The sequence below is a fragment of the Colletotrichum acutatum genome (assembly GCF_030867785.1).
Source record: "Colletotrichum acutatum strain CBS 112980 chromosome Unknown BDZ83scaffold_138, whole genome shotgun sequence".
Lineage (NCBI taxonomy): Eukaryota > Fungi > Ascomycota > Sordariomycetes > Glomerellales > Glomerellaceae > Colletotrichum > Colletotrichum acutatum.
Genome location: NW_026849132.1, coordinates 1 through 24,717, shown reverse-complemented (window position 1 = coordinate 24,717; position 24,717 = coordinate 1). Strand labels below are relative to the sequence as shown.

At 51.6% G+C, this 24,717-nt stretch overlaps 8 protein-coding genes across 8 annotated transcripts; 6 read left to right on the top strand and 2 right to left on the bottom strand.

Moving 5' to 3' along the window:
* BDZ83DRAFT_80783 (uncharacterized protein) lies at nucleotides 1-1,250 on the top strand. The gene is made up of 3 exons (XM_060515935.1): nucleotides 1-353; nucleotides 412-626; nucleotides 674-1,250. The coding sequence occupies exons 1-3, from the start codon at nucleotides 165-167 to the stop codon at nucleotides 1,212-1,214; spliced, it is 945 nt and encodes a 314-aa protein (XP_060359711.1). The 5' UTR covers nucleotides 1-164; the 3' UTR covers nucleotides 1,215-1,250.
* A 925-nt stretch (nucleotides 1,251-2,175) lies between these two features.
* BDZ83DRAFT_80690 (uncharacterized protein) lies at nucleotides 2,176-3,733 on the top strand. Its single transcript, XM_060515934.1, has 4 exons — nucleotides 2,176-2,823; nucleotides 2,870-2,968; nucleotides 3,019-3,348; nucleotides 3,395-3,733. The coding sequence occupies exons 1-4, from the start codon at nucleotides 2,282-2,284 to the stop codon at nucleotides 3,480-3,482; spliced, it is 1,059 nt and encodes a 352-aa protein (XP_060359710.1). The 5' UTR covers nucleotides 2,176-2,281; the 3' UTR covers nucleotides 3,483-3,733.
* A 2,918-nt stretch (nucleotides 3,734-6,651) lies between these two features.
* Nucleotides 6,652-7,592, top strand: BDZ83DRAFT_589335 (uncharacterized protein; the record flags this gene model as incomplete). Its single annotated transcript, XM_060506226.1, has 3 exons — nucleotides 6,652-7,169; nucleotides 7,231-7,278; nucleotides 7,340-7,592. Coding segments are annotated over 3 exons (819 nt in total), but the record flags the coding sequence as incomplete, so codon positions are not given.
* A 2,200-nt stretch (nucleotides 7,593-9,792) lies between these two features.
* On the top strand, nucleotides 9,793-10,975 carry BDZ83DRAFT_80636 (uncharacterized protein). Its single transcript, XM_060515933.1, has one exon. The coding sequence runs from the start codon at nucleotides 10,089-10,091 to the stop codon at nucleotides 10,509-10,511; it is 423 nt and encodes a 140-aa protein (XP_060359708.1). The 5' UTR covers nucleotides 9,793-10,088; the 3' UTR covers nucleotides 10,512-10,975.
* A 305-nt stretch (nucleotides 10,976-11,280) lies between these two features.
* On the bottom strand, nucleotides 11,281-12,998 carry BDZ83DRAFT_80616 (uncharacterized protein). Its single transcript, XM_060515932.1, has 5 exons — nucleotides 12,483-12,998; nucleotides 12,340-12,433; nucleotides 12,028-12,223; nucleotides 11,656-11,971; nucleotides 11,281-11,605 (listed from the first exon to the last, which is right to left on the bottom strand). The coding sequence occupies exons 1-5, from the start codon at nucleotides 12,635-12,637 to the stop codon at nucleotides 11,440-11,442; spliced, it is 927 nt and encodes a 308-aa protein (XP_060359707.1). The 5' UTR covers nucleotides 12,638-12,998; the 3' UTR covers nucleotides 11,281-11,439.
* A 2,506-nt stretch (nucleotides 12,999-15,504) lies between these two features.
* BDZ83DRAFT_637462 (uncharacterized protein) lies at nucleotides 15,505-17,324 on the top strand. Its single transcript, XM_060509314.1, has 2 exons — nucleotides 15,505-15,987; nucleotides 16,038-17,324. Exons 1-2 carry the CDS (start codon nucleotides 15,923-15,925, stop codon nucleotides 16,864-16,866), a joined length of 894 nt encoding a protein of 297 aa, XP_060359706.1. The 5' UTR covers nucleotides 15,505-15,922; the 3' UTR covers nucleotides 16,867-17,324.
* A 1,524-nt stretch (nucleotides 17,325-18,848) lies between these two features.
* On the top strand, nucleotides 18,849-20,298 carry BDZ83DRAFT_637458 (uncharacterized protein). Its single transcript, XM_060509313.1, has one exon. The coding sequence runs from the start codon at nucleotides 19,006-19,008 to the stop codon at nucleotides 20,152-20,154; it is 1,149 nt and encodes a 382-aa protein (XP_060359705.1). The 5' UTR covers nucleotides 18,849-19,005; the 3' UTR covers nucleotides 20,155-20,298.
* A 1,788-nt stretch (nucleotides 20,299-22,086) lies between these two features.
* BDZ83DRAFT_637457 (uncharacterized protein) lies at nucleotides 22,087-24,198 on the bottom strand. The gene is made up of 2 exons (XM_060509312.1): nucleotides 23,532-24,198; nucleotides 22,087-23,463 (listed from the first exon to the last, which is right to left on the bottom strand). The coding sequence occupies exons 1-2, from the start codon at nucleotides 23,918-23,920 to the stop codon at nucleotides 22,374-22,376; spliced, it is 1,479 nt and encodes a 492-aa protein (XP_060359704.1). The 5' UTR covers nucleotides 23,921-24,198; the 3' UTR covers nucleotides 22,087-22,373.
* Between the last annotated feature and the right edge of the window lie 519 nt (nucleotides 24,199-24,717).

Sequence of the window (24,717 nt, the reverse complement as noted above, 5' to 3'; positions counted from 1 at the left end):
ATGCGTAGGCCGACCTCGAGCAAAGAGCGATGAACCTGATTACTAGGCCTTCGACGCATCCCCTGTAGAAAGCCTCATCAATCAGGGAAAGCGTTGTAATTTTCATCACATGACGCCAAACACATGTGGGAACGCCTGCAAGGGTCTGAAGAGTCCGATGGGTCATGTTTTGCCTACTGTTCATCAAGGAGGAGTGTCTGGCTTGTCGCGTCCACAACCCAGACAAAGCTTTGCACAACACGGCTGTGAGCAAGACGCCTTGTCCTTTTTTTCTTACTCCCTTTAGTTCAAACAGCTCAGCGCCAGACTTCGCAATGGCTGTACCATCCGCTATACAGCAGTACCCGAAAAATGTGCGATCCATTGCGGGCACCCCTACTCCCTTCGCGCTCGCGCTGACAGCTGTGGCAGGACACCCTCGCGAAAGCATGGGACATGCTACAACATACTCTAGAGATTGCTTTTGGACCTCAGTCTTGGCATTTAGTGACAGAAGTCAAACTTGTCGCAGACTTCCCAACGAACAGCGCGATTTGGCTAACTCGAGCCGCCGAAATGAGGGCTTTGAACGGACTTGCGAATGCACAATTTATAGGAAATCGTGACCCTCAGCTCCATCCTCGGCTGTACGTTGAAAATGTCCGCCAAAAGACAAGAACTGACGATCCTGTAGAGACTCGCTCAACGATAACATCTGTCTTGAAGTCGACCCGAACATGATGTGGAAGGAGCGAAAGTACGATCTGATCCATTCTCGAGTGATCGAGTACATAGAAAACTGGCCAGAATATCTCAGGAACGTGCAAACTTGCCTTGCACCTGCAGGTATGCTCAACATAGAAGTAGTTGAGATGATTCCTTTCACCGACGAGGGTAGCCTGCCCGAAACATCCCCTCTCCTGCAACTATCTCGGATCTTGTACGAACCTTCAGAAACATCAAAGATTGGTCGCGTTTCCTCCAATATCGGGCGGGATCTGAACAGAATCGGGATACAATCGAAACTTGTGCAATACAGGCTCCCCGTCGAAGATTGTCAGGATGAGGGAGAAATTCCAGTGGGGGATTGGCTTGTATCGACGATGGTCAAGTTCATAGAAGCACATGTAGCAATCGCACGCGAAGGGCCTGAACAGCCTCAATTGGATGATAGGCTTGTGGAAGCAGCGAAATTGGAAATTTCAAATCCTGCTTTTCGTGCCTATTACAATTAGTCAGTTTCCCCTGGTACGTCGGCGAATACCTGACACTGACCGTTTTCAAGCTATTCGATATCGGCAGGATGGTTACCTCAGTGAGATGGTACATTGCGTTCGGAGGGAGAACCTGTGAGCAGGCTTTATGTCGAGAGGATCTGGAATTCGATGCGGGGCAGAGATCAGCCGTTGCTCGCCGGTGAGTCCACAAAGTAGGGCATATAGCACCCGCACGGGTAGAAAGGTGGTTGAGGACGAACGCTGCGCACTTCTTTCAATCATGAAACCGCCATGATCGTTTTCACATGCAAGTGACATGAATCTCGTTGTGGTATGTGCGGATGTCATTGTCCCTTGTGAGTATATTGTTCGCTTGTATTAAATTCTCTCCTCAGTTACGTTCCTGGATTTCGCGATAGACATGGGGCGAGCAGCCTTGCTTGGAAAACAGGATCTTTCCAAACATTTCGCTGACAAAGCGGGGGAGCGACGACAAAATGACAGCGGCAGGACTTCAATCGTCTCGAGCATAATTCCATAGTCGTTGGAGCAGCCATGGGCATCGGGTGTAGGATGTCAGCGGCGTCGGGACAACAAGACGCAATCCGAGAGACGATAATGCAGCGACCTATCAAGAGACGATCCCCCTGTAGCCGAAATCAATGAAATGGACCCAAGATATGAGGCGGTCGGTGTCTCGTACCTCGTCAGTGGACTATACTTCGCTTGAGATAATACCATTGCGGTCAAACGTGGCGTTGAATGATGGCAATTTCCTCTGAATGCGTCATGTCTTCTTTACCGGGATAGTTTTGGCTCCGAAGACCCTTGAAGGTAGCTGGAATCGACCAAGGCGTTGTTGTTCTCCTGAGAACGATTCGAGACCCACCGCCGCTCGTTAGCCTCTCGGGGGCGAGACGGATATCGAGACCGTGCACCACTGCCAGCATCCCTTCGGAACGAGGCGTCAAGGATACACGTCCCCCTTCCATGTCTTATAAGACCGTCGCGTCCTTGACAAGAGTTGAACAGGTATTAATTGAGACCACGTTGATTCCAAGAGGACACTATTCTTGACTGCTAACATGGCAGAGTGGACCCAATTCCAAGACGACGAAGCATGCTCTGCATCCGACGACTCTGACGCCGATTCCGTCTTCGACCACCCTGCCTTCTCATTCATCGAACCTGACACCGATTCCTCAGTCGGCGACACTGATGAAGATACTGATGAAGATACTGACGAAGATACTGATGAGGATACTGACGAAGATACTGATGAGGATACCGATATCGACAATGATGTCGACACTTATGTCGACCCTGATGTCGGCCCTGATGTCTACCCTGATGTCGACCCCGACGACGAACCCGATGGCGACTTCGATGAGGACTCCGATGACGGTGAACCTGATCCCGTTCAAATGGTGCTCGATGCGGTGATACGACACATGAGATATTGGAAATTCCCGTCGGTCACCCACGGAAGGTTCATCATCAGCGACATTTTCTCCAGATTTTCGTCGGCAGATTTCAGTGTAAACACGGAAAACGAGGAGTGCTCAACCGTGGTGGGATCGCTGTCACCTCAAACCGACGAAGGCGGCATTCGTTACGAAGGATACAGGTAGGTCGACCGATCCGTCATACATCTTGCTTTCTTACAAGTTCAGTTACGGAGACGATCCCGGTGTGCAGCCTTTTCATGATCACGTTTCCATTTGCGTTGCCGGAACTACAATCCCATCCCACATCTTCGAAGAGCTCTATAGGTACTATTCGCACTAAACTATGTGCTGAGCCAATGACTAAGCGAAACTAGATCCGTGAAGGCTGGGGTCTTCGTTGACGTTCAGATCGTCGAACATGTCACGTTGCAGCCGGAATCCCTTTGCCCTATCCAAAGGAGCGAAAGAACGCCTGAGAAACATAAGAGTACAGTCGATAGAGTCAAGCGCATGCTATTTGATGCCGGGTTCAATATCAAGCACATCAGAGAACTATCCATCCCCAGCGGATCGAGAGTGGCGCACGAAGTCGAGACTGGAGATCTCTACAGAGACCGTCACCGGTATGCAAATCGACAGGGAATGTATGATGAACTTCTTGCCTGGCAAACAGCGCAGATAAGAACAGGCGGATACATAAAACTGTACGTTTCCTCTCACCGACTGATAGATGATGGTTAACCAATGTAGGCCCCTTGTTCGAGCCTATAAAAGGCAGAAGAAAAGGGTCAGAAGCGATCTAGGTGACGGCCGTGCATTGAAACGAATTCGCTCATGAACTAGACATCAGCTCGATTTTGTATACGACCTCACGGGCGACATGTTGCGATTGAACTTGTAAATAGGTTGACTGTCCAAAGTCTCGGTAATCAATGGTCTATCTTCATGTCGTTGCGCCCACACTCTCGTCTGTGCTTGTCTTACCTCATTCACAGGCGGGGATGGAGCAAGAGAGGGCGCCAGCTTCAGGGCTTTACACGAGGTCAACTTGTTTGCCTGGTATTACGGAGGCCATATGCCATGGCAAACCGAAGGCTTCGTTTCGGAACATCGGGATGGAGCTGCAAGCAGACGGCGAAATGATTGCGCTGACCACAACCTAGGGCGGCTCCGACCTTGACAGCGTCACCGTCGTGGCCGAGCGGACAACTTCCGTAGGCCATGTGCCCGCCCAAGCGTTGCTCTACATGACTTTCACGATCAATTGGTGGCGGTGCGGTCTGACACTGGTGTCTTTCTCAAGAAAAGCGCTGCGTGCATCAAAAATCCTATCACAGCATCAAACGTACATGCTAGTGTCACCGTCACGGGGCAGTTCCGTATGGAGACAACCGTAAAGGGTGAGCTTTTTCCCGCACGTAGTGCTCGAACTCAAGAAAACGAAATGATTGCGCCGACAGTGGACGTTCTGCGGACGCAGTAGCGGAAGGCCTGGCGCACTCGCAACAGCGCCGAAGCCCGGACTAGGGCATCTCGAGCCAAGGCCCAATCGGGGCAGCCCTGCGGGGTGGGTTGAGCAGGCGTTGGCAGCCGGAGCGAGTGACATTGGCCGACGGGCGCTCGAGCCTCTCTGCAGAGTGATGGACATCAGATGTGTGGGGCTTGAGGACCAGGAAGGAGGGGGTGTGCGACCAAGGGTGCGCATGCTGAGATAGTGGGGTGTGGGCGACGACAGGGATGTGGGGGTGAGTTGGTCAAAAAAAGTTGGAGGGGAGTGGGAACGCCAAATCTTGCATCGTCCTTGCAGCCTCCCCGGTGCCACGGCACAGACGACGTGGGGCGCTCATCTCACGTTTTAGCGTCCCTAGGACGGCCCGCTTTTGGCATGCACATGGAGACGTCAGCCCAACCAATCAGGGCTGCATCCCCCGACTTCATGTCTTGCGCAGCGACGGCCAGCGCAGAACCCGACAACATTCGTGTTGGCTACCCGTCGAGAGACTCGCAGACCAGGGAAAGGGCCAATCGCGGACAAGCCGTGCAGTACCCGCTGGTTGCCGCCGGCATGGGAGGTCCGTTGGGCATCGAACCGTGGCTCCTTGCGAATGGAGGCATTGGCTCTGCAGTCGTGTCCATTTGAGGCAGCTGCGGCACGGTCTGGAAATCTGGGAGGAAGACATATAAAGGACTGTTGCTGATGGCGAGATTCTCGGATCCGAAGACCATCAAACCTCACTTCTACCACAAACGGCATACCATACACTCTACCCGCGAGCCGGCACAAGATCGAAGGCGAACGAAGCCGAAAGGATGGACCGCTACCCCTGCGTCAACAGATACAAGCACGGCGTCGACTGCCCCGGCTGGGTGAACGTCCACGATGCGCGGTGCGAAGACTGTGTCATCGTAAGTCACACGCCCAATGATACCCAAGGCTTACTGACCCTTGACAGTACAACCGGTAGACGTGAGGGGCCTTAGGTGGTGGTGTAAGGCGATCGACGAAGCCAAGGGATGGGCGTAAAGCACCTGCAGCAACATGCTTAGACAGAACGGAGATGATTCTCCCTTGAATCGACCCTGTATACCCCTATTGTGTGTTTGATGTTCCCTCTGCCAGATCCATGCCCCTGGGGGTGCTACGCGCGAGTGACTGTTCTCAGGTCTCCCAATGCTGCCTGACTGTAGTCCGCCTCACAGCCTGCCTCGTAGTCTGCCTTGTAGCCTGCTCGTTGCCTGCGCGTTGCCTGCTCGCAGCGATGTCGGACGTGCGAACCATCGCGGACGCCTCTCACGGGAAGCATAAAACCGTGCCGTGCCCAGACGATGTCCAAAGAGTCGTTGTCCTTCTAGTTCACACAACAAGCACAGAACCGAACACCGCGAAACGTTACGAAAGAACGACAGCCAATTTCTCACGATGCTCACGGGAGCCCGTAGAAGCGCTGGAGTCGAGCACCATGCTAGGAGCCCTGAGGTGGCGGAGCTGAGATGGCGGACCAACCTCAACGCCCGAGGGAGCAGAACGTTCGTGACGAGGGCCTACTCATGGAACCAGATGCTGGTCGGATCAACGTAACTTTACAAGGTGTCGACCCCCACGACACCACCGCCCTTGCCCATCGGCTAAGGAACCTATCTGTCGATAGTGCCATGCCTCGTTGGATACAATAGGAAACCGGGATGGGCCCGCACGTAAGTCCCCACTCTTGACCGGTCTCCACACCGTTCGCGCAGGCCCGTCGGGAGATGACAGAATGCGCGCCATCCTCGGCTGGAACTCGTGTTCCCACTGTTACTGAGCCTTTGCACACCATTGAGACGCGAGATCTAGCAAGTATCCTCCTCCGGTGTTCCTTCAAACTTCGGAGCGGTGATGACGAGCTGTTTCTCGGCCTCCTTCACTCCTTTAGATAAAGAAGCCCGATCGATCCTCCTCTACATATTCAACATCAACTACTGTCGAAAGTATCCAGACGCGACTCTATCGACATCTCTCTTGTGATTGACGAATCCAAGGTCCAAGATAACGGACGAAGAGATAGGGAAGAGAACAGGCTTTTATTTTGGTCGAGGACTCACTTCTATTTTCGTTAACTTCCTTTGCCTTGTTGACATCCTCTACATAAGACTAAGCCATGACGTTCAATGAGTTAGATGATATTGCCCTTACAGCACCGATAACAGGGAGAGGACCTTCACCAGTCAAAGTCCCCTCCGATAAGAAGCTCTCAAGCAGGGAAAAGAAGCGCGCGTTCGACCGTATGGCCCAGAAAAAGCATCGTGAGCGGACACGCAACCGCATCGCCAAGCTCGAGGCCCAGGTTGAGGAGTCCCAGAGGGATGAATCAATGAAGCTATCGTCTTCTCGGAAGCGGGTGCAAGATCTCGAGCTTATAATAATAAAACAGGCCAAGACTATCAACGACATTCAGGCGATCATACACCCTATTTCGACAAGCGGCTCATCTTCAGCGTCGGCTCGGCGTCGCCCTCCTTCTCCGACCATGAAAACAGCAACGCCACTTCCACTAGAGAAGCTTTCATCGCCACCCCATGGCAACCACACGGATACGTCGCAGGATGGCACCGCTGTCGACCATGAGAACGGTGAGGAGGATAATGCCCCGACCGACCTCATCGTTCCACCGCCGAATGGGCATTGTGCTTGCATCCCCATCAACGCGTCGGCTGATCCTGAACTTTTGGAAGTCAATGTTTGGCAGGCTGTCAACGAGGTCTTGTCCGTGCCGTGGCGCACTTCAACAGAAGCCCATGTGACCGAAGATGCTAAAGGAAAAGACACAATCGTGCGGGCTCTGATCGAGGGCTGGGATGTCGCTGCCAAGTTCCAGCCGTTGTCCGATTTGTGGATCAAACTTCGAAGGGTTGATGAATTATGCTTCCAGGCATGTCCTCGGACTGAACGGTTGGCAATCCTTTGGATGGTGAGTCTACAACTGCGGTACCATTCCAATCCCACCACCAAGCGCAGGGACAAGCTGCCTCCCTGGTACTGGAAGAGGTACGTGAAATAAAAGGTCTGGCATAGTGCTTGATGAATGCTGACTCGAGACTTACTGTAGACCGTCTCAAAAGATTCCTCACTCCTATGCGATCAATCTTTTCGTCTGGTACTCAACCACAATCCTTTGCTCATCGCATCTAGTACTGAAGTCACTAACGAGACGTCAGGCCTGGAGTACGAGAACGTTTCGTTTTTGAACAACACAAATATTGCGACAACCAGTTTTGGAAGAGCTTCGCCCGTAACTTTCGTCTGCTGTGGCCTTCCGATTTCCAGCACACGTATGCCAAGAACTTTACCACAGGCTTGTACGAAATGTTGCAGTCGTTCGAGCAAAGTATATCAGACATCAATATCTGGACCATGACGGAGGACTTCTTCAACCGCTACCCCGAGTTCCGGGCCGATATCCCGCCGTTCCGCCTTGTTGCCCAACATCTCGATCGGCCTCCGACGCCGGCCGTTGTTGATCCCATCCAACCCCAATCATTGTCTCAGCAAGCATCTCCTTCGCAGCTCGAGGTGTACGAGGAATCTCTGCTCCTCAAGCCGCAGGCTTCGGCGGTGACGAACAAATTCGACCGTTCTGACCATGGACAATGCTCCTGCTCCCTCGGCGAATGCCAGCTCGAGATCTCTCACCATTCGGAATGGTCAAGACGCCGCCCTTGCGTCGTTGAGATAGACACGGCCGCCACCGAGATTTCGTGCCCCGAACGCTCCGCGCTCAGTGGCCTGAAGCGAGAGGCAAACAGTTCTCTCGCTCTACACGGACCGGACGCCTCAGCCGTGCCGCAGCACATGACGGCCGACTTCTGCAAAGAAGGTCATAGGCCCTGGACATCGAATGCAGAAGAGTTCGGTCGCCAGGTCTATGGCGCTGTGGGTATGTCGGAAGGAGGGACACAGCAGCTCTCCGGGCAGCCCATTGTCATGGCTCATTCTTTTTCACCAACGGCCTTCTCTGGACACCCTGTACATTACGAGCGTGAGTTTCTCAACACCGACCACAGACCTCCAGAACAGCTTTTAGAGCCACCAGGTATCCATTACTTCGCCGATTATACGCAGATCACTGGAGATATTGACGTCGCCGTGGCTTGCGACGGTTTCGGCAGATTGAGTGGGGACTCGGCCGGCGTCGCGGACATCGAGTTCACCGGAGATACGACACAGGCCTGGACTTCTGAGGAATTTTCCAACCAATACCCGAGGTACACGGGCGCTTTGAGATATGGTGAGGATCCATGTTACAAGTGGTGACGCCGTGCATGTCATCTCAATTTCTTGGTTAGCGCTACTCGTCGTAGCCAGGCGTTGATCTAAAAGGCAAATCACCTAGTCTGAGGCCGAGGACGCGCACGACCTTCAGGAAAAACGTCAGAAATGAGCCAACCCAGCGCGGGGGTTTGGCCGTGGATCCAACATCAGAGGAAATGGCGCAATTAGCTCGCTCAAGCCGTACATAGACGAGAATATTGCCAATTCACAACCCATGAAAATAAGCAGACCAAGTAATAGACACGATACATTCATACCGGACTGAAAAGACCGTAATGCAATATTTGCTTGCTTGAACTAGTCGCCATCCAACTTGAGCATGCCTCAACGCTTCAACTGATGAAATGAAATTATTTCATGAGCAGCCTTACATTACGATCGCAGAATCTTTATCCCCTCTTTCTCCCGATGCAAAGGTTGTAAGCAGCTGAGGAATCAGCCCAGAGGGTTTCCCCATCCACCATTGAAACCGCTTCAGCTTGTTTGGCCCTCAGCCCTGACATACCACGTGCTTCTACCACTGCTTCGTGAACATCTCAAGCTTTCTTATGATCCTCACCACCATGGTTATCAGGTGTGTTCATTTGAAAATATACCGACTTTTTTCACGTACAGATTCGGTTCAAGAGACAGACTGCAGGAAATCTGGAGCACCTGCAAGGTCGAATTCGCATTGATTGCGCACAACAAATGGTATCATACTTGCAACGTCGCTGAGCTAGCTGCTTACGATAATGGAAAGCGGCAAGGAGACCAAATCACAGCCGTGGTGACGACTTACGTCTTGGTATAGATGCTGGCTGGATCAACGTGACTTTCCGAGGTCTCGACCCCCACGAAATTACCGCACTTCATCCATTAGCTAAGGGACCAGGGAAACTGTCCGTCGATAGTGCCATCCCTTTTCGACCCAGGCCGCGTGGACTGCACCTGAGCAATCGGGAGATCGGGATGGGCCCATTTGAGATGGTGAGTCCTCACCCTTGTCCGCCCTTCCACACCCTTCCACACAAGACCGTCGAGCGGTGTCACAAAGCGTGCCATACCCGGCTGGCGATTAGCCGTGTTTCCGCTTCTAGTCAATCCCCGCGCATGAATGAGACTAGAACCCTGGCTAACTTCGGCACACGACGCCTGATTTCGCGAACGGGTCTTCGATTGCCACGACCAATTGGAACTCTGGCCGTCGATCAGCGCACTAGCTTGGGGCGACTCACCCGATGGGTCTCGTATTCTTATAAATCATCAAGTCGTTCTTATGATAGCTGGTGTCGAGCTCTCGCAAGCCACCTCGAGCCCTTCTTCTGTCTCCATCTCCCGTCCCGCACGTCCTTCCGGCAATTTTTGACGCTACCTAGACCGACAAGTTCATGAGTTCTCAGAATATCGAAGATCATACTGGCAGCTGACGCATCCAATCTGTCTTAATGAGGCTACTGAGGTGTACTGGCGGAGAAGTCAGGTCCCGGTATATATTGTCTTCCTGCCGTCCATCGCCGCCAATAGCTGACCGATACACTCAATAGCCATCCCTCGGCTCGCTCGCAGCGTCAATCCCGACTGCAAAGAGAGCGCCCAAATAAGTGCCCCAGGTCCGTTCCGGGTGCTGCTGCTCCTAGGTCAAGCGAGAGGTGCATGCCGAACTCGGCCGGTCTTGACCCCGAAACGGTGGCTCAGGACGATGGGCAAAAACCTTCACAGCCATTAGCAGGATGGTACGAGATACAACCTGATGACCCAGATTCCGACTACGATGACGAATGCGCGATCCATGATGATGACAGCGCCGATAAGTCTAGCGTCAGCGAAGAGACTTCAAACTCGCGTTACTCTCTTATCATTCTCTTGTTCAAGAAGAAGACACGCGACAGAGGTATGGGCAATGTTGTCCCTCATTCCACCCCAGCACTGCCTTGGAATCTTCCCAGCCAGCCTGCTCCGCCTATCTTGGATGTCTCTTTCGACGATTTTGACGATGCTCCGTTAATTATGAGCCGCGGTAAAAGCTCGGTGCCGCTCAAGCCCATCACTGAGGCACCGCCGTGCTCCGCTATCTGAGTGCCTCTAGAAGGTCTCTACTGCCAATACAGTCCTCGAGCACCTCCATACTTCCCACAACGTTGCGAACCTGAAGTAGTACCCCGAGAGGGTCTGCGCCAACACAATTGAGGATCTTCCGAGCCCTGTGAAGCACCACGTTACCGAACAATATGAAAGTTACCATTCTAATGGCTGGTGAAAGTATTAATTGTGAGCTATCAATGACGGCCATGGGGGAAGCAATGCATCGGAAAAGTTTTCACGCGGCATGCAGACATCGAGTGCCGGTTTGACTTGCGACTGGCCGCGCGGGTTTGCGGAAATCTAGCATGGGTTGTTCAATGGTTCAAGCTTCAGCCATGGGATCTAACAGCTTTGTTAAGATGCATAATTCAGCGCAGGCATGACAGGTACATACAGATACGAGTACTCAGCAATCCCAAACTCTCGAGCAGATCGTTGCTTGCTAGGCTCAATAAAGGGATATCTTCAGCAGCCGTGTGTACGAATACTCGTTACAGAGAAACCTAGTGCTGTACAATTTAGAGCCTTGATCACATCCTATCAATGTCCATGGAATGATTCAAGGACGGAGCTTACGTTTGCCGATATACTGAGTGGCTCTTAGAACTCTGACTCCTTGCCTGGCAATCATGCCGATTGTTACAAAGGCGTATGGTTTTGTTTTGAGCCTCGATGAAGCATATACTCGAAAACCCGACCTCCTAATTGGGGAGATAGAGATACAGTTTGAGGGACTTTTGTTGTGAGGGAAATCGCAGGTATTTATAGCCGACGTCGATCGAGCAGGAGATATCTATGTTGTAGGGTTTTAAAAGCGTTCTGCCATTTTCTGCGAGCAGTGTCACGTTGGAGCCACACATTTAACGGTACGTCAAGGGGAGATTTTCAATGCCATATCCACGTTATTTGGTTTCTCATCTTTCTACTCGGTGTCGATTAAGTGAACGGAAGGATCCATTCTAAGTACCGCTGATTGAGTACAACAGTAAATACGACTTCGATCGACTTTGTAAACCATATTCCAGTTTACCAAATGCTTAAAAGGATTGGGAGGGCGAAAATCTAAGTAAGCCACATAGTAAATTCGACTAATTTCTCACAATTAGAGCAGGACGATGGTATGAGGCAGCATACTTACATCACTATGTCTCGGGACAACATCGTCAGGGCATTTGAGTACTCCCCATAATAACCACGGTCGGAAAGCAGACATTGGTGTTGCTCCATAGCTCGAAGCATCATCTTATCGAGACCACGCACACAATCGAGGGAGACACAACAGGATTCCCCCAGACCGCTGTAAACCAATTTGCCTGAGTCGAATCGTTCGTAGACTACCCAATGGGCCATTCGAGGTTTAGGCTTGAATTCTGGTTGCAGCATATCGTTTCTCCCTGGAGCTGTGATAGGTGCAATGTATTCATTGGTCATTGCCGATACCCGTCTCAAGTGGCCTGTGATAGATTAGAGACTGATCTTCGTGGTTCTGAGATGAAGTGAATATTCTGACCTGAGAACATTGGATTCATTGCGCTTTCGGAATAGTTGACCCCCCCACACGAAGTTGAGCTCTGCGCGGAATTCGAAGACTCGTCTACTTTTTGGTAATTTGTTGGAAGAGAGCACTCGACCATCCGCCGCTGACAGGTCTCACATGGCCCAGTCATGCTGCATTTGGTTTTCGATTTACGGCATTCATCGCATGCCTGGAAAGAATTGGTTAGCTATTTGATGCCAATGTTGCTTGATTTCCTGTTTGTTTGAACGCGAGAGAAAGTCTGGCTTCACAAAGCAGCGAGAGAATTTCAGGACTTCGGCTTACTCTTGGGCGGCAGGTTTTCTTTGCAATCGCTGACCGGCCGCCTGATAGGTATCCTTTACCAGGCCTTCTGTGTTCAGAGTAGTGCCGGCCACTCCTGACAACGGATTAGATCGTATATAAAGAGGGTAGCAGCACTCACTGACATCATGTGGTTCGGTTGTGTTTGACAAGATTGATGGTGAGAACGGCGATCAAAAAGTGTCCCAGAACAAGGAGAAAGCCGCCTTTTTATACCAGAGCCGTCAAGCTTACGGACGGCCAGATAGTAGCACGTGAATGCCCTCAGGGATAAGACCATCAACCCAGAATCCCTGCCCAGGACCCCTTTTATTATAGTGACACGTCTTCAGGGGAGGGCGTGAAGCCTCGGGCTATGCCACTCACCGGGCGAAATGAGGTATGCGGATTGGATAGTTATCGATTCGTCTTGAAGCTGATCTATTGAGGCCGATGGTCCAGCTTCATACGAGCCGAGTTCGTCGAGGACTGATCAACCATGTCATGATGTGATGTTCTTGGTTAGTTCAGGTCTCAAGAGTTCGAAGCGGTGCTGAGGTTGATAGTAGGCAGGAAAACGAATCAGAATATGGTAGGTAGATTTCTGCGAGTGCGATCAGAAGCGTAGTCGTAGTTCTCCGGCCGTCTGATATGGTTTGTTTCTCTTCCTGTTCATGAGCTTGAACACTTCTCGATTCGAGCGATCTCGATTGATCTTAGCCATTTGCGGTCCCGTCACCTCGTGATATCCGCGGTCCAGCGGCTTGTTGGCCAACACCCAAAAGCGTGCCATGCGAGGTGTTTCCCGAACTGAGGTCGCCTTCCGCCAACAAGCGCCTTCACGTAAGCGGCAAGCGCAAGTCATGTATGGAAAATCGGAACTCCGAGGAGGAGAATCAGACTACCGACTGAATTAATCCTTTCTCGCCTCTCATGCATAGATGTAAGATGTTCTCAACCTGAAAGAACCCAGAATGGAGGTTCCCTTGTCGCTGTTATCCTCCTCTGCCAAACAAGAATCTATCACTGTACGGATCAGTACTTGGAGTTTCGCTAATAAAAAATGGCATGACGTTGGCTCGCAGACTCAACATAAGGGCATTAAAACTGACTGCGTCAACGGGAAAGCGGTCGTCGACAAGGCCGCCTTCCAGGTTTGGGTAGCGTCGTTGACATACGGTTACGAGTGAGAATTCTTTCTGTCTGAATCCCATAACGAAGCACCGCCCAAGCGCCAGTTTCGGCCGGCCGGTTTTGGGACCAAACAAGAAGAATACGGAACCGTGGACGTATTGCCCCGGAACCCGACTCCGCTCCGAGAACATTTGATGGGACAATACCGGCCCGAGGACCAAAGTCCGGCTTGGCGGTAAGTGTGTGCTTGTCGCTAGGTACCATCTGAGCGACTCACCTATGTCAGGCTGGTTTCGATGTGGCTGGTAGCGCAATGCAGGTACATATTGCCCGCATTAGAAAAACTACCTCAAAGTCACTAGCCTTGTTATAGGCACCGTTGAGCACGAGAAATACGAGAGCAAACGCGTGTCGAATGTGACAAGTCATGATGGCAGATTTGGAATTTCGACAGGCGCAGACCCACATGAGCCCAACGCGGGCGTACAGATACGATCAATGGGGTGGGATTTCAGTGCGCTGATATCCAGTCCACGGTGCTGCACTCTTCCGAGGCCTGGGCGTACATCCCTGGCTCCTTGTCCGCGTTGTTGATGTCTTCTCGCTTAGTCCTCCCGGTTCTAGATGGGCCTGATCGCAGGTGTGCATAGCGCGAGTATGCAGAGAGCTCGCTGTCGCATGCTCTAATGCTTTTACAGAATGGTAAGCGCGGTACTTATGCTAATAAGTCGACACGGAAGCATTCCGTAGCTGAAGGCGATTGAGAGAGAGGCAACAGCCGCCAAATTTGGCAATTGGACAACCTGTGCAAGCAATGACACATATCATGTTGGGAAGCTCTTTCTTGCACCGAGGGGCTGCTGACTGTCACATTCATCATGGTCTTTCGGGTTCCGTTGTTCTTACCTGTCGCCTGGCAAACAAGGGGCGGCGCAGGCATCAAAGGTGCGCCCAAGTCACCTAAAGCTGCATTCGACCGCGAAGGCCAGGCTTGTAAAGCAGCCTATAATACTTCATTTCCCTGTCTCTCCACTGTAAACATGTGTCACGCCGCGTTCAATCCAGTTCACATCGTCGGGGGCTCACAATAATCATGTTAGGTAAGACTTATTCGGCTAGTACTGTGCTGGAATTGATTGGCTTCATTGGTTCACGACCTACGGGTTAGCTGAAATCTACCGTCGCTACTTCCACCACTTCCATCCGTGTGCATATCTCATCAACTCTCTACAACTATGGGAATATATCACTCTACGATTTCTCATGCGGCACTAAGTCTAGCGTTCGGTATTGAAATATCGTTCTGGTAGAAGGGCGTTTTCTCCTCGTAGTAGCTATGCTGACCCGTCATATCGGCGGAAAGTGACGAGAGCCAGTTTCCTCGCATTTGTGTCCAGGTTTCCTTCTTCATGCCGACTCACCGGCAGTACGATATGCTCGAGACGTCGCCTTCTTTGACCGCTCTGGCGCCTAAGGAGAGCTGGATCTGTCTTCTCTGTCGCTGAAGAATGAAGCGTGAACATCGTAAATGGCACCCATTCTCCTTTTACAGTGAACCATGAATAGAGACGCCTTTCGGCACCTATTGAAGCGAAAGCAGCAATGCTATCTATCGCTTTTAGTTGTGTTGACGATGGCAAAATTAGGAACTGGTGCGCAGCTCGATGATACAGTGTCAATGCCATGCGCTTGCGCTCGCCCCATAGTCCTGCCTACGGCGTGGTGTGTTTTCCATCAACTATGACTCATTCGAAACTCGGTTCGTGTGTCTGACTGCCTTCGGGGGCGGTGTGCTTGATCAAGGGGCTGCGGATTGAGGCGTTGTTGATAACTTTACACCAGATGCAGGGACAGCTCGTCCGCCTGCGGGAAAACGTGTCCGCACGTCAAGCTAGCCAGGATCATAGACAAGGGCAGCGAGTTGCTTCGTGAATCAGGTAACTAGGGGGGGAAGGTGACGAGCAATGGAACTTATCAGCCTCTGGATTTCCGCTTCAGGCCGCAACTGGCAGGGTACAGTATCAGAGATTGACACAGAGTAGCACTTGCTAGGCAGCCTGCCTCGAGCTGACATGGGCCTACATATGGGACCCTAACCTACGATTGGTCCTCCTTGTCCCTGTAGCTTCGCCTTGGACCATGTCCATACACACCGCTTGAACTTTCTCGCCTCGACTAGGGCGTTCTACTGTCTCTATCCCAGGTATATTGCGATGGAAGCCGATTGTGATACAACAGGGGTCCAATGGCACAGATTTCAAAGGACGTGCAACGATTGGATACGGTGTCGAACTTTATTGGGAGACTCAGCGGCTGGATATAGGCTTCAATGATTATAAAATACGCGAGCTGCCCGCCGATGCCTTGGGTCCCCGACTTTACCACACATTGCATCTCATTAAACGACCCGAACAGCTGTAGTTGATCAATCAACTGGCCTTTCTTTGGAGCCATGGAGGAGATTATACCTCGTTACATATCTGACGAAGACTTTGTCAAAAGCTTCAAGAAGGCGACGTAAGCTCATCGCCAACTCAGCTAGACTGTTATGACTAATACTTGCCCAGGACCTCTACAGCCTACGACCAAAATGTCCGAGACCTGGTTTCCCAAGCACTGTCTGCATTCTCCGACCAGAACTGGGACGAGTTGCACGAGACTGCATGGAAACTCCGTGTTGCGCAGAGGTTGAACTTTGCTCTCGAGGCGTTTACCGTTGTCACTCGAGGCAAATTGAACGTGTTCGGCAAGACCAATCCAACATTCAAAAGCACCGTCAACTTGGCGGACGCTCTTCGAGTCACCGCACGCAACATGGATCAAGAAAGCTGCCAACAACGTCTGAACGATGCCCACTCGCTATTCCAGGAAGTCCTAAGTGGAGCCCAAGATGAGTCGCTGCTCCAACAAGCTCTCATGAGACTTGGAAGTTTCTTCACGGATATCGGAGATTATGATGAGGCACGAAGGTTTCTTGGACGCGCAGAAGGGTACAAGAACACCAGCAAATATCAACTTGCTGAACTCCGAATGTCTTGGATAGACATCCAGACCAATGAGAGGCAGTTCGACGAAGCCTCAAAGGCCTATGAAAACTTCCTTAGAGATCCTCCGGAGTCTGGTGAGGACAAGGTCATTCGAAAAACTGTCTTAGTTAGGTACGCCAACTTCCTTACGAATATCAAATGGGAGGCGGCTGGGAAGGCAGAGGATTCCATTTTGGAGGGGGCCGACTTGCAGAGGGCACACAACATATACCGCGAATTATGTGATGTCTTCGGTGGCATCAGCGACAACGCCGACTCGAAGCTCGCCTATCTTCCGATCCAGGTCGAAGGCTACCGCGATCGAATGCGGGTTGCGGAAGAGAGAATGGAGCAGCTCAAGACAAGATGAGGAACGGTGCTAGTCATGATGTAGGCGGTTTTTCATGGAAGGTGAAGGATCCCATCGCAGTCGTGGAACGGTTTATCTTGTATCTGCCCAAAGATTCGATCGATGGGAACAAGGAAATGAAGGCTACCAATCCAGGTAAATGGATTGAGTGAGATGGGGAATACCCCAGTCACGTCTAGCCGCATCAATCAAGACACCAAATCTCTCGCATATGACATAGCGCAACCTTTTGAATCAAATCCGCCTCACCGGACAGATGCGCAGTATGTTCTGTCAAATGGAAGGCTCGCCTCCGATCCTACCTCACTGGAGAGATCGCAGCGAAGTGCTCAAACGATTTACGGCTCGGGTGGTACGCGCCGGGTATAAGAAGATAGTGCTTCGCTATGAAGCAGCTTAATAGTGTTTTCAACATGTGCTTGAATGGGACAAACATGCATCACTGCCAACTTAGCACTAGCCGCGCCACCAACCTCGACTCCTGCACTGGCCTCGGGGCGTCACAGGCGCATACACGTCACTGCTGGCCACCCTCACTTTGGCCCCCTTCTATGTGTAGGGAGGCTACGACACAACCTGTCCAGTCGAACCGTCGGTGTACACTACGCAGCATAATCGAACGTGAGGAGTTCTGGAGCCGAGGAAGGTGTAGCAAGAAGGCCAATTTCGGACGAGGATGACGCCCGTTCGGGCACCCGAACGTATCCGCCGAAAGGAAGTGGACCACGGTGGGGCCGGTGTGCCGGGGTCAATCCCTTTGCTGAGAGTCGAGTGGGGCGTCCTTAAATACACTACCAAGTACAGCATACGTGACACTGTGCCGGGCAGTCGCGACACGCCTCCGACTTTCCGCGGACAAGGGTGTCGGTACCGCCTGCTCGCCTTCCAAGCACCCCAAATAATGGCCTTTGCGCCGCAACATGGGCCGCCGCGCGTGGCAGATCATCAATCACACACTGCCAAGCGAGCCCCGATCGAACTCATTCATGTGGTTATTTGCCAGCGACGCGCAAATCCCTGTCAGGTCACCTTCCCTGCCCTCCGCCGGAACGAGCCTGCCAGGGTCTGGCGGCTTCTTTACAGCCCGTGAGTGATTCATCTTCCCCACATCAGCTACCTCTTCTGTGCAGCTCCGCTGTAGTCGACCTGTCAAGTGTCGCTGCAGCGGGAAACACGCGAAACCACTGCCTGTCTTGGAGAGTGCTTGATCCCGGGAAGCTTCTCCCCTTCCTTATCCCTACGTTAACCGCACTATGTAATGAACACCGCCGGGTGACTACGGCTGCCAGACCGCATGGAAGTGGGTCGATACCTTTGGGAGTGTCGGGGCTTCGTGAAGTCGACAAGGGACCGTTCCCTGTTCCGAGGCCTGGCTCAGGGCCGCCCTTCAGGCCACTCCTAGTGATTCGTCGTCGGTGTATACGGAGCCGCCATGCCGTGATCCTTGCTGGGAACGTGAGAATGCGGGCGAACTTCGAAAATATCCCAAACTTGATGCCTCTAACCTCCGACCTTTCATTGAGTCGTCCTTCGAGCTAGAAGGGTCTCTGAGAGCTCCTTGCAGCATCCTCCTTCGCTGTGTGAGGGCCCCTCAGGCCTGAACCGTCCCAACAGGAACTCCACAAACGGCCACTGGGATGCGTAGTCCAGGCCTAATCTCGCTATTCGTGACCAGTCGCGGGACATCCGTTGATTTGAAAAGCAAGCCTCTCAGCCGGGACCGCAGAGAAGGTGGGCCGTCGGCGTCAGCTAAGCAGGCACTGTCCCCAGGGAATTTCCTACAATCCCCCGCCTGATACATGCAAGGATTACAATCAGCTTCATAGCTATAGTTGTAATAGGAGTAATGGGTCTCATCACGCGGATGGTTGGCTATACCCGGAAACATACGCATAGCAATAGCGAACCAAACCAATACGAGACCGAGATCTCTCAAAATTTGTGACTGGGGTAATCAAAAGGCGTCCAAGCTAAGGGACTTCATGTTTATCCCTCTCATCCACTGCTAGCTCTCATCTCATATGCGTATGAATGATGTAGGTGGTCCGGGATGCTCAAAAGAAGGACATCTCCCCAGTTGTGAATTCCCGCAAACCTCCTGGCAGTCAGCGTGTCAGCTCACTCGCCCTCTTGTCCTTCATGGCAACTCCAATCCAGCAGGCTGGGCTACCGCTCTTTCTGCCTGTTGAACTTCTAATTAAAATTTGTTGCCGGCCAGATCTTTCCATTAACGACCTGAAATGCGTTCGGCTAGCCAACCGAGCCTTTTACACCAACTCGACTTCCCTAATATTCCATCGTGTCTTCATTTCGAACTTGCGAAGGGACCTTGAGGCCTTCAAACATATCACGTCTACGCCTCAAATCGCTTCTGTTGTCAGAGAAGTTGTCTTCCTCGAAGTTCCTGATTTCATCACCTACGAACATGAGCTTCAATACAGCAGGACAGGCCTGGACGCAACACCCAACCAGTTCGCTTTATGCCATAAAATCGCCGACAATTTCTGCAAGCCTAACGAGCCATACTTCGCGTCGAATGATCCTGACCGACACACCAGGCCCCTTATAGATGCGGTATCAGTCTACCGCCATCTGTTAGGGTCGATGTCAAAACTCACCACGTTAGCCTCAGAGCCAATCAGCACTACTCGATTGCTAGTCTTTGGAGCCGATATCGAAGACCCAACCGAGACGAACCGAAATGACTGTGAAGCTCTTATTAAAGATGCGACAGTGGACTATACCTCGTTTCCTGTTGTTGGATTCCGGGCCGTCTTCCCTCCCCTTCTTTCTTGCCCAAAGCTGGGGGTTTCAAGCCTGGTCTGCCGAGGGATGGGCATGAAGCTGTTTGAAGAGTACGGAACTGAGGGCCCACAAGCTCTCCTTCCCAGCCTTGCTCATAAAGGCCATATGGGTGTGAATAGTTTCGCGAGGCTCACATCCCTCGACCTGGATTTCCCCTGGCTTATACCTGGGGATCTCTCCGAATGCCTTGCTGCCGCCGCTGGGCTACGTCAATTGCTCCTACGTGTGCAAAGGATGCAAGGACCTGAGGCCCCCGGAATTCATGCTAGTCAAAAGGACGAGTTCCATTTCAGAAAGCTGTTCTGTACAAATTTTCCCTGGAACAGACTCGAGGACATGCGGATCACCAATATCCCATTTTCCGATGGAGATCTATCCGCTTTTGTATTGCGTCATCCAAACCTGCGACAGATGCATGTAGACGACCAATCCATCGATCTTTCTGAGACCGAGCACCGGATGAAGTGTTTGTGGAGTGTATAACAATGATAGATAATGGAAGTAAGAGTTCGGAGGGCCATGCTCTGATATTCAACACCAGCCTCCGAGCCTACAGATAATATGTCGTGTACTCTACAGAGCAGCATTATTCAGAAGTACAAAAGTCTCAGATCATTCTCTTCATCACTGAAACGTCCGTCTCGCGCGCAATGTCTTTATCGAAAGCCGCCCCGTGTTTAAGCAACGTGTTGGCTATACCCATATCTCCGCGCCGAATCGCTCATGACAGAGGCTTCCTACCTTCTCCCCCCCTTGGTTTCAGGATCAGCCCCGTTAGCGAGCAGAAACTCTACGCATCCATCAAAGAGTTGGCACAAGCAATAGCGTGTTTTCAACATCGTTTCCAAAGTCAATCGAGTCAAACTCTTGGAGAGAACTAACGACCATCTGCCCCAGTTGCAGCCCGAGAACCATGACTCTAACCGACCCAGTAAAGGCTTCTCCGGAAGCGATAGTAAAATACTTAGGAATTATTGGCTTGCTAGACTCAAACTGGACGTGTCCAAATTGGTGCAGAGTTGCATCTATCAGAAAGGTCAACGCACCGGGAAACACCCGCAGCCTTCCGTGGCAAGTAATCAAGGAAATGGGACAAGATTTTCCGAATGTTTTCAATGTTGAAGTGAGAACCTACCATCGAATAGTATGGCCCTAATCAGCGCGAGGACACAATGGCCTGGTCCGACGGTGGGTGTTTGGCATAGTATGAGGTGTCCTAGAGGCAAAAAGCAGGCGAGGCAGCGTAAAGCGGGGGACACCCTGAAAATCACTTTTGAAAACCACATTTTTGAGAACAACCTCTAATCTCAGACTTCAGTCGTTCGAGGCTGAGCATTCACGCCGCTGTGCAAGATGTCTTAATACCTGACGGGGTGAGTCAGGCTTTTCCCTGTCCTCGAAATCAGGATCTCGCCTGGGTGCTTGAACGTGTCCCGCACCTCAGCCGTGGCTCCTACCGCTACCTCAAAGCCTAACTAAACACCGAGGATCCTATCGTGGAAGCCCTCAAGTCCAACGGTCCCTCGTGGTTGTTGTATTACCCGATTAAGGAAGCCGTTGAGGGCAAGGCCAACTTTCAGAGAAGGGCCGCTTTGCGTTAGCGGCTCGACGACTTGAACGAGCTGGACCCCGAGGAACTTGAGGAACTTTCTCTTTGGTAAGAGAAAGAGTTTTCGCCTGGTGTTCACAGAGTTATCAGCCAATGCGCCTGGGTTGCTCTTGAAGTACCGACACACCGGGTTGGCCTGGATCGGCACTATCGGGTACGACTGACCGCCAACAATCAGTGCAAGATTTTGTTCGGCCTGGCCTCGGTAATTCTTGGTTGCGGTGATGAATGAACCTCATAGGTAACTGAACCTGTCACTTGCTGCGCGAGAAGCCAATGATCGATCTCGAGGTCACTCGATACATGTAGGCAAAACATGGAGAAAAACATGATTCTCTAGCTGCCAGCGATAATAAAAGGGGCAACTGGTAGCATTCTTGGGGGCCGAAGATGAACCAAGACCTCTGGTCTCGCTGAAAAACGAAACTAACGCGTACTGCGTCGTGATGCTCTCTATCGTGACCAAGCCGTAGAGTCTTTGTGCGAAGGGAGCAAGTCCTTGCCTTACACAGTTCATCAAGACATCACTTGCAGTGCGATAAGAATGCATTGGATACTGCTGTAGTCTGCAACTTAACCCAAGCAACTCGTCGCAGTGGGCTCGCACCATCTGGCAATCCTGGTATGATAGAATCTCTGTCAATCCCTCCGTGTTGTCTCTTACGCAGGGACGTGTAGTCAGTGCTTGGCCTTTCAGGAGCTCTTCCTTTTCGAGTCATAAAGCCTCGACACAAAATCCATCACACCGCCCTTGGCTTGATGCTTTTCCGCCCGTGCATAATCTTGCCCCACATAACGATGGCACTCACGAATCACAAGGCCTGGCAACTTCGGTCAAAGCTTGACTAACACACAAGACCGACATGGATGGAGCTTGAATTTGAGATGGTGCTCTTTCTAGGGCCGTCCACTGTTCGTATCTTGTTACAAGAGCCGTATTGGGGATGATAAATGCATGACTAATACTCCGTGGAATTTCCCAAGATGAATGTATCTAAACAACAACAACGTAGGAGCGAAAAAATCCCCGTGACACCGTAAATATCCTTTGTACTATGAATTTCAACCAAGTGAGTCACATGCCGAGAACACCTTACAACTTCCACGGCTTCCGTTTGAAACTCATTTCGCTCGCTTCGCAAGTAGCCCGAAAGTGCCCCTCTCTGTAAGTCAACCACTTGCCCGATGTTGCAAGTCGACAACCTAGCCAAAGGCAGCGGATCGAGCGCTCGCTCATCATTGACGAGGATTCGAGATACTTCTCATCGTCATCCACCTTTGTGGTCGAAAACCAATCGTCGGGATAGTACTCATCAACCCATAGGAGGCCTCGCTGCGCGAAGTCGTCCGGCAGGGGACGAGGGTCACCCTTATCCGGCCGGGGGAAGTCTTCCGACTCGATGATCTTGTATGCTTCAGCAGGCATATTCGTGTGCATGATAGTATTCAGGAGTAAAGCGATGAGCTTCCAAGGCATCTTCTTTTCTACCAGTTCCATCGCTGCAGGGAAGTGAGATAAGTGTTGAAGGAGTGAGAGGGTGACGTGTAGGTAGGGTCGAATACTCTCATCGCCGAATCGTCTCAACACAACGTTATGAGTACGAGCGGCAAAGTCCAGAGCGTCCAGGAACTTCTGTGTCGGAGCGCCGACAGTCTCAGTCCCTTTCATTGGGACGTCTGCGTCGTCGGCTCGGCCTGATTGGATGGCTCTCATAATTGGATTGCTCTCGCTACCGTACTCAAGGAGTGAGCAACTCAACGCGATAGAAATGTGGTATGCGCTTTCTAGCCAGCGACAAGTGTGATGTGCGATGTGGTTGTTCAAGCTGTCGATGAACACGTTGATAGACGATGAGAGTTGCTCGGTGTTCTTGCCCGAAAAAAGTATTGCATGAGCGCGTACAAAGGCTGCGTCAATCTCCTGCAGCCTGGTCTGTGTGCCATTGAGATGCGGGTCGAACAGAGTCATGATTGACTCGCGAGCAGACAGGAAGGGAAGTGGCACGCAGAGAGACTTCGTGTAGTAAAAGAGCTGCTGCAGAGCATTTGGACGAGCCAAAATAGCGAGGTGGTGGTAAAGACGACCCGTCTGAGGAGCCTTATCACTAGCTTTTGAATACCAATGGCGAGAGACTGAGGTCCAGACCTCTCTATCCTTAAGATCATCATCTTCAATAGCCATCCTGTAACAAAGGTCAACACGTATGGAACAAGAATATTGGTCACAATCTCTTGTCTTAAGTTTACTGACCGATAGCGGCTCAAGTCGCCGAGGCATTCAATCCAAATGTTTTGGAACGTTGGAACAGTCTCATACAGCAGAGTCATCATAGAGTACGCCAAATAAATGAACGTAAGCATATGTTCGAGCGAGGCGGGCAGACGATGACGCAAAAGCTCCAAGAATGAATGAATCCCATGCCTCCACATGCGCTCCGGCATTGCGTGCTTGCTCGCGAGCCGTCGCAATGCCGGACTGGCCAAAGGATGCTGAGAGGCAAGGAAGAAATCGTGGTGTTCATGTAGCAAAGTTCGGTGTAGACCGATCAATGCCTGCCACTGCTCATTGTTCAGCTTGGGATTGGTCTCGTTGTTTGAACTTTGAGCGTTGTCGACCTCGATGCACTGTGACTCGATCATTTCGAGTCCAGCGTAGATGCCCTTCACCTCAGCAACAAGTTGTTCTTGGCTAATAGGGCGCGTCTCTGGCTGCTTGATTAGTACCTCAGCGTTATCAAAGTTCGAGGAACGCGGATGCTCGAACGACCGATCACAAGCTGCTCTGGGGAGATCGGACCCGTCTCTCTCCTTGAATCGCCCGCCGTCGGACCGTCGAGGCGCAGATTCTCCTTCCTTAGGAGTCCATAATCTACCAGCCTTGTGTGCCGGGTCTCTTTGGAAGTCAGTGTCCTCAGCATAGCTGGCATCAGAAGCCTGCGGTTGCTGTCGAGCACGGCTACGCTTTGGATGCGAAGACCCATGAACCCCATCCTTCCTCTTATTCTTTTCCGAAGATGGGCTGCTGGCCTCTTGACTGTCATGACCAGCCACAGATTTATGAGAACTCGGGTCGTCTTGGTCTATAGGCTCCTGTTTTGAGGCAGTTGATTCGAGCGGAGGTTGCGGCTGGTTTGGCTTGGCACGCGTTCGCTGGCGGTCCTTGATCCTAAGATAGTGAACGTCAGCGTTGAAACAAACGGCTCTGCGAATAATGATATTACTGTAACCATGTTCTCTCTACTAAATCGGTTTGCTCGTTGTCGTGCCTGTCGTGACCGCGGTCCGTGAAATGTTGCTCCACATCGCTTTTCGTGGGGCTTACAGGAAACGTATGATCATTGCAATATGTGCATTTTCGTAGGTTCGAGTCGTTGGCACGCTCGTCATTGGTACTTCGCTTCGAAAGATTGAGACCCATCCTATGCGAGTTTTTCGTC